At 37.0% G+C, this 11,385-nt stretch overlaps 2 protein-coding genes across 3 annotated transcripts; both read right to left on the reverse strand.

The window, feature by feature from the left end:
• Positions 1 to 594: 594 nt before the first annotated feature.
• kdelr2b (KDEL endoplasmic reticulum protein retention receptor 2b) lies at positions 595 to 4,730 on the reverse strand. Its single transcript, XM_026277405.1, has 5 exons — positions 4,477 to 4,730; positions 3,676 to 3,776; positions 2,922 to 3,080; positions 1,673 to 1,925; positions 595 to 1,297 (listed from the first exon to the last, which is right to left on the reverse strand). Exons 1-5 carry the CDS (start codon positions 4,565 to 4,567, stop codon positions 1,263 to 1,265), a joined length of 639 nt encoding a protein of 212 aa, XP_026133190.1. The 5' UTR covers positions 4,568 to 4,730; the 3' UTR covers positions 595 to 1,262.
• Positions 4,731 to 6,642: 1,912 nt separating this feature from the next.
• Positions 6,643 to 11,239, reverse strand: mettl9 (methyltransferase 9, His-X-His N1-histidine). 2 transcript variants are annotated; one of them, XM_026277407.1, is made up of 6 exons: positions 11,096 to 11,239; positions 10,807 to 10,971; positions 9,555 to 9,745; positions 9,250 to 9,459; positions 8,321 to 8,505; positions 6,643 to 7,342 (listed from the first exon to the last, which is right to left on the reverse strand). In XM_026277407.1, the coding sequence occupies exons 2-6, from the start codon at positions 10,969 to 10,971 to the stop codon at positions 7,134 to 7,136; spliced, it is 960 nt and encodes a 319-aa protein (XP_026133192.1). In that variant the 5' UTR covers positions 11,096 to 11,239; the 3' UTR covers positions 6,643 to 7,133. The 2 variants fall into 2 exon arrangements, with proteins under 2 accessions (XP_026133192.1, XP_026133191.1); XM_026277406.1 differs by lacking the exon at positions 11,096 to 11,239 and having other exon boundaries at positions 10,807 to 10,986.
• Between the last annotated feature and the right edge of the window lie 146 nt (positions 11,240 to 11,385).

The following is an 11,385-nucleotide window of genomic DNA, read 5'->3' on the forward strand; positions in this document are numbered from 1 at the left end:
TAAAAATTATATAATATATATACATATTCGGTTGGGGTGTTTATATGGAGCATTTTCATTCGGATAGGACTTTTAAATCGATAACAATGCTCCATGTGAACGTCACAGGACAAAATTCTTGGTTTGATATTTAAAAGCTTCTTTTTTTTACGTTAATGATGTGATGAAACATGGCTTCATCTTGAGTTATGTGGTAACCAAAAATGATCTGTGCATTGCATTTTTAAAACAAGTGACGTTTCCCATAAAATCTTTATTTTACGTAGTGTAACAATTGATTCAAAGTAAATCTAAAACCTGGTTGTGGTAATTATTGGGAATTAAAAAGGCATGTATTAAAAGTCTGACCACATAGACCAGAAATAAAATGAACAACTATTAATATAGTATGTGCAATAGTGTTACTTTCTGCTGAAAAAGTGATTTAGGAACATGATCAATATTGGTCCATGAGTTCACATTCCAGCATATTGCACCATATTTTACATCAATCAAAAAGAAAGGGGGGAAAAATAAATAAAAACTTAAAAGCAATCAAACTGCAGGTGAAAAAAAAATCTAAATCCTAAAAAATAAACAGCATAAAAATCTGTGAACATTTGTACAATTTATTTTTTGGTTCTTTATGAAGCCATTTACAGTTATAAAGGCAGGGGCACGGCTCCCAACAGTTCAGCTGTTTTAATACCAAATTAGAAATTTCCATCTTGCAAAAATTGAGATTGTACCATTTGAACATAATTAAGAGAGAAGTTTGGGGGACGCCATATTATGACTGACCTTTTTTTAACAAAGGATAATTGCAATAAGAATTTGAGCAAAAACTTTTACTTTTTTTATTTTTTATTGAATTTTATCCCATGGAGCTACAAATACTCCCATAATCTTTTTGAAAACATGAACACTTAATCAGATTGAAAATACTCTTACAAACAAAATCAATATTCATCAGAAGAATCAGTCCCTGACTGTTAGCACTGAGGCAACGTTCAGCTCATTTATGATGCCGTCGGTCAAATCATAATACACGATTCATGTAGAAAACTTTTTCTTTGATACGGAATAATAAAAAAAGGGTAAGACAAGATGCATAAAACAGGAATCTGAAGACTTGGTTGAAGCCGTGGTTCTGAATCTTGAATCCAGAGCTGTTCCAGAGCACCTGATGTGAACACGACTGGATCTCTTCTTTGCACTCCGTCTCAGGCATCTTTCTCGTCCTCTGCGTCCCGTGCTGCTCCGTGCGCCGCGCTCTTTCAGACTTAAGCTGGCAGACTCAGCTTCTTTCCCTTCAACACTGAAATAATGAAAAGAAACACTTGAGTAGCTTCCAACGATCAGATTAGAACACCATTTATCAAGACAGCCACAACAGTCTTGCACAGCATTTGTTTGGATCCTGATAAACATGTCGTTAAGAGCCCACTGGAATCAATACAGACAAACAATTAAACCCTAAACTACAAATGATGATATACTGGTGCAAGAAGACAGGATGAGAGTTTACGAAGATGCACTTATGGGCCAAATGTGTGGTGCATGATGTTTGATCATTGCTAAACTAGTAGCAGTCAAATTGATTTCACAATCAATCGCAGTTTAAGACACTAGCTCTCAGTCCTTTTTTTACTCTAAAGCAATACTTAAAGACAATATTGGCTAAAAAACTCACCTTTTGTTACGTAGAGATAAAAGAAATCACAGTACAGGATTGTCTGAACGATGCCTGCCACGATGGCGATCATGTCGAAGAAGCCTTCGAAGTAGAAGCGCCAGATCCAGTTGATGAGATACAGGGCGCGATAGAGGCCGAGGAAGAACAGGTAGTGCGTGGTGATGGTCTCGGCTTCTCCCGTCTTACTGATCATGAACAGCTGTGGGAGGATGGACACGGACTCCAGGTAGATGGAGAACGTCCACATGATCTACAACGAGGAGATGATGAGGATACAAATGAATAAACTTGAGACAAACTCTTAGGGTTGCCCTAGACTAAGGATTTTTCTGGCATAAGTCAACCGATCACATGTTTGCTAATATACCATTTAAATGCATAATACAGCCTGATAAGCACTCAAGCGCATGCAAAAAGCTCGCCACAGCTAGTAATGACTATGATTAAACAGTAAGGAGTATGCATTAACATTTTAATAATTTATTGATAAACTTTGTTTTTCAACTTTAGAGATCAGTGACACTGACCCATCATCTCTGAAGTAGTGGATACACCTCTGTGCATTACATAATCTGAGAATTTGTGTTTTCCATTTGACTTGGTTCAGTTGAAAAGTAGACATTTCACTGTTTATAGATATATCTTCTCATGTCTGTAAGGCATGTATACAAGGAGTTTCGAAGTGACATGCGCAGGTTCATAGAGACCGGGACGGCAGAAAGTGCATCCTATTTCCGCTCTTTATTTTACAAAAGCACAATGTTTTGTTGTTATGAGTTCACACGGATAAACGTGTCTTCACATAGGTTCACAGAGATGGCAGAAAGTGCATCCTGTTTGCATTCTTTATTTTACAAAAGCACAATGTTTTGTTGTTATTGTGAGTTCACACAGATAAACTTATAGTCTTTACAGATTAATATTATCTGTATGAGCAAAAATGACAGCATTTTAAAAGCAAGTGACCACCTCCATCTTTCACGCAGCGAATGCACTATTTTTCCAGCTTCAATAGCACACATTTCACTAGGTTAACATTAGACTGAGCGGCCATGTAAAGTTGCAGCTACTACTGCCTGACTTCACCACTTCCTCTGGATGTTTATATTTAGATTTTTTTTTTCTGCGACTAACAAAATTTTGGTCAACCAAGCCTCTTCTGGTTAACTCACCATATTTCGACTATTAACGGGCAGCCCTACAAACTTGAGATTGAATGAAAGCAGGAACGGAGTTGCTCGCTCACCTCCAAAGGAGAGAAGTCGTGGTTGACGAGGAAAGCCAGGCCACCGACTGGAACAACCAGGAACTCCGCTCTGAACGTGTCGTGGTTGCCATCATACGTAGCCTTGAACTTCACGTATATCAGGTACACCGTGGCATAGGCACAAGCGATATAGATGACCTGCATGGGAAGATGCAACAAAACAGTTACAAGAAAGTCCCTTTAACACTTGTAATCTTTGCAGTCAAAAATCACCACCATGGAAATTAAAAATAAAGCATCTTTTTTTTTTTTTGTGGTACAATCTACAACTCAGTTATATCCAAAAATTGTCAAAAGAAAAAAAAATAATAATAAATGTGTTAACAGAATATAATAATATTATTTAAAGTTATATAAAAATAGCTGATGCATAATTTAGAGATTTAAATAGTCTGACAACATGAAAAACCCCTCTAAAAACATGAAATATTAAAGAATAAGTCTTACAGAAACAAAATATAGTACCTACTTTTAATTAAAAACAAATTACATTTACTGTTTCTGTTCTGACCACTGAAGATAATTTCAGCACAAAAAAACAAAAAACAAAAAAAAAAAACACACAGGGTCAACATCATGCACAAGCAAAAACAAACTCTGATTGGCCCTTTTAATTGATTTCACACATTCAAGTTTTTTTTTTATAGCACACAAACCATGACAGGTCTGTTGAGTTTGTGAAAAAAATGCATGAACGTGTGCATGTTAATAACTTTAATCTGCTCAGCCTCACCTTCATGCTGGAGTTGTACAAAGAAATGAAGGACGTGAGAAGGTCCAGATAGCGAGTGGTGAACACCAAGGCAAACAGAATCTGACTCTTCCCAGATATTCCTGAAAAACACACATCAACATGACATTTCAACAATTCACTGTCCTTAGTGCAAACTGAACCCCATTCCACACGTTCAGTTTGTTTTGTAAGACATTAACATGAATAAGGCTGTTACAAAATCACTAAAGCATGCAGAAGTGTTGAGTTCCTGTACAATAAGATCACAAAACAACATTGTAATACACCCAGAGACCCCTACAGTGACTGTCAGTGTAAAATAAATAACAAACTAATAAGATCCTGCTGCCACGTCAGAGGTCAGAGCATGCAATCAGGATGAATGAATGAAGTCACTAGTTATCTACAGCCTGATAACCTAAATGGAGCAAAACTCCAAAGTTAAACAGGGTTTACAACATTCAGCTGGTACAAATCACTGTTGCTTTTGATTTATACTTCATGCAACTCAATGCAAGTCAATGCAAGTAAAGCGAAACATCACTTCACTGGAGGAATTCAAGAGCATAGGTGCATTAAAACATTATATTATACACCAACACTTGTTTAATTCACTCAAACGAGGCCTAGTGCTTGAGTTTACATCACAAACGAGTGGATCAGCTGCCACTTAAACGAATCACACCAATGGACTTTGACCAAATGTGAAGTTCGCACACTCAAAAAAAATAAATAAATAAATAACACAGCCCTAAAAAGTGCCCAGTGCGCGTTCTCAGCTGAAATCCCAGCGTTTCTCACCTGCACACGACCTGCTTTTCCATATCTTCAGCAGGAGGATGATGATGGCTGCTAAATGGGAGAGGTCCCCTGTCAGTCTGAACACGTTCATGTTTCTTTGGGTCTGATGATGAGGGCTTTGTTGAAATGAATGCGGGAAGCGGCTCGAGCGCGGATCGAGTTCCCCTGCAGCGCGCGACAAACACGGCGTTCCCGACTGAAAGATGGCGAGAGCAGCGCGACGTGGCGCCTGACAGCGGGTTGGCTGAGCCGCAGGATGATGATGATGCTCGGAGTTTGGCATTGGGAGGAGAATATCGCTGGATAATTCATATATTGATTGCACACACTATGTTTTCCTCTAGGGGCGCACCGTGGCTCAACCGGTGGCTCAGACCCTGGCCACAAAAGTAGCACAGGGATATTTGGAGCAGTAGCTAACAATAGCCCTACATTGTATGGGTCAAAATTATCCATTTTACTTTAATGGCAAAAAATCATTAGGATACTACGTAAGGATCATGTTCCATGAATATATTTTGACAATTTCCTACTGTAAATATATCAAATTTAAGGGCATATTAAGGGCATATTTTCTCAATATTGTGATTTTTTTTTTTTTTTGCACCATCAGATTCCAGATTTTTAAATAGTTGTATCTCAGCCTGATATTGTCATAACAAACCACACATCAGTGAGGTATAAAATGTGGACCAGGGTCAAATATGTTTTTCTGGTGTGAATTTCAAAAGTGGCTTTATTCCCAACATAACACACCTATTTGACTGTGCTCTCAATTTAAGTGTTGCTGACTTTATTATTTTGTCCAAACACTTTATTCATAGCTGTACGGTTTTAAGGTTAAACCCCACTTCAGCGGATTGAAGAATAAAATAAAGATATATATTTGTGAAGTCTCTTTATTACATAATGGACAGAAACGCCCAGAAACTCTTATATGCTTTGAACTTGCTTTGGTTGTAAAAATAACACTTTCACCCTTCTTTATTATTATTATGCTTTTTCTTTACTTTTTTGTTGTTGTTGTTGTTTTCTTTCTATTTGCTGTATCAACACTAATAATATGTGTGTAATATGTTGTTGAAATGTGCCTTAATATATATTAGATTATTTCCAGCATTTAAATGGTAACTGCGAATTAGCATAATACAATTGTAGAAAATAAACGATTAAGCAGCAATCGCAGTCGACTCTGATTGGTCCGCTCTGATCCACGCGGAGAAAAGTAACAAAAGACACGTGACAACAAGAGTATTTTTTTTTTTACTAAGCCCCGCCTGTCTGGACTCTCCTGTTATATCGACTTCTTTTCCTCTCGTTTTTTTCTTCTTCAGTTTTTGTGAACTTGTGGCTTGGGAAGGGTGTGTGGGAAGTTCGCTGGATCCTGCTCTTGAGGATCTGTGGAGTTTAGATTCCAACTCAATTCAAACACACCTAAACCAAACGAAAAATATATACACACGTGTGCGTGCGTGCGTGGATTCGTGTGTGACTGATGATGAAGGAATATGTAGAAATATAGCGTAATTCATATAAAATTAATATTTTTCATTTAAAATTAAATGAACAATTGCTTTCCTGACTATAAATTTATTTGCATCATTGTTAGTGTACTCCTATTAATGATTTAAATTCATTTTCAGTTAATTATTCATTCATAATAATTAACAGTATTGATATTAAGCTATTAATAATTTATAATACAAATTGTATTTAAATGTATAAATTATAAATAATGTATATGTACTTATGCATTTATTTTTATATCTACATTTTATAAGGACTATAAAAAATATATTATGTGCAATTGTCACTCCATTGCTTTGTCAGAAATGTGTTTCTCTGTCATTTCTCATTTCCATCATAAAGCAGTTTATTTATTTTTTTATCTCTTTTACCCCATTTTTTTTAATGAACGTATACTAGAGATAAGGTTTATAATTCGTGGCCAGGATCAAACCAGAAGTGCATGAAATACTGGCTTGTTTTGCATAAAAAAAATAAAAAAAGTTTTTATAATACATTATTAAAGAAGAATAATCTCTCTTTGTTAATAGCTTTATTTAAATGAGCTTTAGTCTTTCATTTAATTTGTAGATATAGTAAAGGTTCTGCTTATCTCATCATCATGTCAATATTACATCACAAACCAAAGCTGAAACCAAATACAGAGAACAAATGTAGATTTATTGCACAGTAAACATATTCAATAAAGACAATACTTGATTTACATCATTAAAAATATGTGTACAAACAGAACATCACATCCTGTAATTAACTAATACCTACATAAAAGTATCTTGAGACGTTTTGTGTTGTGCACATCATCATTTTACTTATGCATTAAAATAAAAAAAGGTCTTACATTGGTCCTAAGATATTTCTGAAACTCATAAATCCCATGAGAAATTCACTACAAATGCAGAAAACATGAGGGGAGGCACCGAAGGAGATTTAATAGCTACCTGTCGAATGAGCAAACTAATATTTTATATTAGATATATATATTTTAAATGTCCCACCCCTACAGGAAACAGCTCTGTACTACACTTCTTTAACTGCAATAAGATATGATCATTTGTTTCTCAAAGATTTCATTTTCCTGAGATGTAACATACGGGAAACTTAAACGAAGCCCTCTCGTTTCTGCCAGAGGTTCATTCGTGGGGTTTCAGCACGAAGACGGCGTCGTCCAGCATGTAGTAGTCCTTGTACATGTCTCCCTCACACAGATACGGCAGGCGAGTGACGGCCTCCACCTGGAAGCCCAGCTTCAGGAACACGTCTGTGCTCAGGTGAGTCACCTGCTCCTCCCACGTCTTGCCCTGCACCTTGATGTGCTCCTTGGGTCGCACCCAGGCCCCGCCTTACAATACATTACAGTCACAAATTAAACCAGAAATAAGAATGCATCGCAAAAATAAATAAATAAATATTTTAAAATCATGTTGAAAACACATGGTTCACATAGATAGAAAAATGTTTAACCATTTTTAAAAATATGTTACAATATTGCTACATATTTTTCTTACCCCATGCATACACGTAGGTGTGCAAATATTAACAAAATTAAAAAAAGTTAATTAAATTTAAGTCAAAACAAACACACAAACATATACATACACACACACACACACACACACACACACACACACACATATATATACACGTTGTAATTTTGTAATTTCATTACAATGTAGCAATATAATTATTACATTAATTATTTTTTTCTTTATACAAGCACTTATTCATAATTATGAATTAAATAAGTACTTATTCTTTTTTAGAATGATGATTTATCATTCTTAATAAAATAAAGTGTTATCTGTCAGATAATTTCTCATTTTATAGTTTTATTCTGCATGTTGGTTCACAGGACTTAAATCTGCTGAACAAACGTTTTTCCAATAGTAATTAAATTTTAGCAGAAGTTAATCATCAAAGATTGTATCAAAATACATTTTTTTTTTTCTTTTCAAGAATCATATTCTTTCTTTCGGAAAAAAAGAATCATAGCCTGTTTCTTTGAAAAAATAATAATAATAATAATTTCTGAATTAAAATGATTAATGCATTTTAATAATGGAACGGCACTTAAATTATTTTTTTTATAAATTACAATAGACAAAACATGGCGTGTTAAGCCAGCAAAACAGTAAATAAGTTAATAAATTAATTAATATTTAATGATAATTTATGCAAAAAAAAAAAAAAGAATTAAAAGGTAAACATAAAAACATGATTTCACTGACGAATCAAATCTTGAGCGTTTCCTCTGACTGGATGCTCATCTATAATGAAGCAGCAGCACTCATGCATTGCTCAGTAGTCGTGCTCATCTCACCCGTCTCTACATACGGCTGGAAGGGCAGCACAGCGGCTAAGAGCAGGCGTCCGCTGTGTGGCACCAGTGATCTCCTGATGTCCTGCAGCAGCTGCAGAGGCTCGTCGCAGCGGTCCAGCAGGTTCAGACAGCTGATCAGATCGTACTGGAAACCTGTCCGGTGCCACTCATCCACCCCCAGCAGGCTGCAGATTCAAAGACAAGCACAGGCTCACAATCACCTCGCTGTATCAGCACTTCTATTAGGGATGCATGTTTTTTTTTTTTCCCTGTTGTATTTTACAAATGTTTTCACCATTACGTAAATTAAATGGCCAAAATGTGCTTTGTACTGTTTTGGGTTGCTTTTTAAAGAGAAACAAAACAACACATTAAAAATACAGAATTTATTTTAACATTCTAGCATTATTGATCCTAAAAATCATAATTTAACTTAAAATTAGTTTGAATTTTTTTTTTTGGGGGCCGTTTTTATGACCCCGTTTTTTAAGTCAGGCATGTATTTTTTTTTACTGTGCAAATAAATGCTTCCTAGAAAATATTACAGATGCCAATTTGAACACTATGTGTGAATATTATAGTATATGAATTAATAGAACTGTTGTAATTATTATTGTCTTACTTTTTTAGTTTATTTTACAGAACAACCGTAAAATACTGACATTTATGAACATTGCTGGAGCTTTTATTTTGGCGGAAACCCACAGGAAGACTTCTTCTTGTTGATAACAGCAGATTTATGAATGATTCTCATTACGATTTTTGAAAGATGTTTGTCGCACTTAACGCATTCTCACATGCCTTAATATCCAGATTATACGGTCAAACACAACGAAAGAGCTTTTTTTGTGGCTATTTTCATCTGAATAATCTCAGTTGTGAACATTGGGTGCATCCCTGATTCCTACTGATGCTGGAGCGGTGTGTACCTGTAATTCTTCCTCTGGAGATGCCACTTCATCGGCGTGGACACTTCGGTGGCAAACACCTCATGAAAGTGTCGTCCCATCACTTCAGTCACGCCTCCGTCACCGGCTCCCAGATCCAGCATCCTCTGCCCTTTCCATTCCGGCTCGATCCGGAGGAGACGCTGAAACTGCTCCGTCGAGAACACAAACATGGAGCCGCGGCCCAGAAAGCTGCGGACAGACAGTCAGGACATGAGTCTGTGAGGAGCCGCTCATCAGACGCAGCGCTGAAGCCTGCGAGAGAGAGAGAGAGTCAGGGGTCTCACCCGTTGATGGAGGTCCGAGACACGATGGGGCTGAAGATGGTGGAGAAGAGAGAGTGGTAGAGCTGTGTGAAGAGCCAGCTGGATTTCTCCATGCTTCGGCGGAGGAAAGCCTGCGTGTCCTCATCCAGATGACTCTGAACGAAGCGAGAGCGAACCTGTTCTCCGAGCAGATCCGGACTGCAGTGGTACCACTGCAAACACATCCACACCGAACACAACAGCCATCAGAAGATGAAGGATTCTGACTCTACTAAAGCATCATGATACTGTTCTGAAAAACAATGCTGCAGTCAGCTATCGTGCGTTCTGCGTCGGAATGTCTGTCTTTGTTTTGGTCTGTGTGACTCCGCCCACTTCCAGTTTACCCAATTGTATTTCTGCGAAACTCAGCGCATTTCATTTCATTCATCGTCAAGTGCGCTCGTTCCTCCTGGTGACGTCAATCATGCATTAGGTCTCGGGAGGATTGGCCTGGTGAAAAAAACCCTCTCAAATATTTTTTTTATTTAGACTGCAATACCTAGTTCAACCACTAGTTGTCAATGCTACACAAAGCCTTTAACAATAATAATAATAAAAAAAACTCTATTATGATGGTCTGTATTCTTGATCATTTACACCGTACTTCAGTCATTTCAAACATGTCATGGTACTTTTCATTAGTGTAAATGCGGATTATTTTGAATGGTATTAGCATGGTATTTTAATGAAAGCTATGGTAATGAATGGGTACACCAGTTGCCATATGTTATTTCATGGTTATATTTTTAGTAATGTAAAAGCTACCATAATGGCAATCCCGCAGTGTTTTACTAAACACTATGGTGATAATAGTTACCATATGTGCATGGAAATCCAATGGATTTATAGCAATGCCAATGATAAATGTACATGATCTCACGTCTTAAAACACATGCAATATCATCATTGTATTTTTTTTTTTTTTTTATGTTTTCGAATGCCAATACCATTGTACCCGAAGCTATCAGGGTCCTCTGAATAAACGTAGTGATGCTTCAAATATCGTGGTATTTTCACATACACTAAAGTACTAAAAAACACACATATTCACATCATAGTGTTTACATGGTGCTACCATAGCAGATGTTTGAACATATTGCAAGTTTGCCAAAAAAAAAAAACAAAAAAAAAAACAGTTTAACCACTAGTTCCACAGCATTGTAAAAGAAGACACTTTGTGCTAACTAGTGTGAAACTCTAGAGAAGTTCCTAAACTCGCTCTCTCGCTCACCTGCTGGACTTCATGTGCAGGTGACTCAGGTGAGTCAGTCTCCATGTTCATGAACAGAGCTCGAGCCAGAGGACTGCGGACATACTTCCCGGTCCACATCTTTCTCATTCCCAGTAGAAAAGACACGTAAAACAGCAGCCAAGCGACGAAGATCAGCGTCCTCATCTGCGGATGACACATATCGACCGACAGACAGACAGAGAGTGGGACTTCAGCGAGCACTTCTACTCAAAAAATATGATCCCCGACCCTAATTACAACACGATTACAAACAAACTAACCCACTAACCTGAAGGTGTGGTGCTGTTTACACGTACACATCTTTCTTATGCGTAATCTGAACGGCAAACACAACACATATGGCACAAATCAACCGAGCCCCTTCGAAAAAAAAGTTCACTTCCTGACTGTGTTACAGTTAAAAGAGCCCGACACCGACAGAGCACGTGACCGCTCGGATCTGATGTTACCGCCAGGCGGCGCATGTTTGCTACTGGAAAATCTGAATTTTATTACATCTGCATAAATGCATATATTTCATGATTTTTTTTTTTATTGTTTTATATGTTTTATATATGC

The sequence above is a fragment of the Carassius auratus genome, chromosome 12 (genome assembly GCF_003368295.1).
Source record: "Carassius auratus strain Wakin chromosome 12, ASM336829v1, whole genome shotgun sequence".
Taxonomy (NCBI): domain Eukaryota; kingdom Metazoa; phylum Chordata; class Actinopteri; order Cypriniformes; family Cyprinidae; genus Carassius; species Carassius auratus.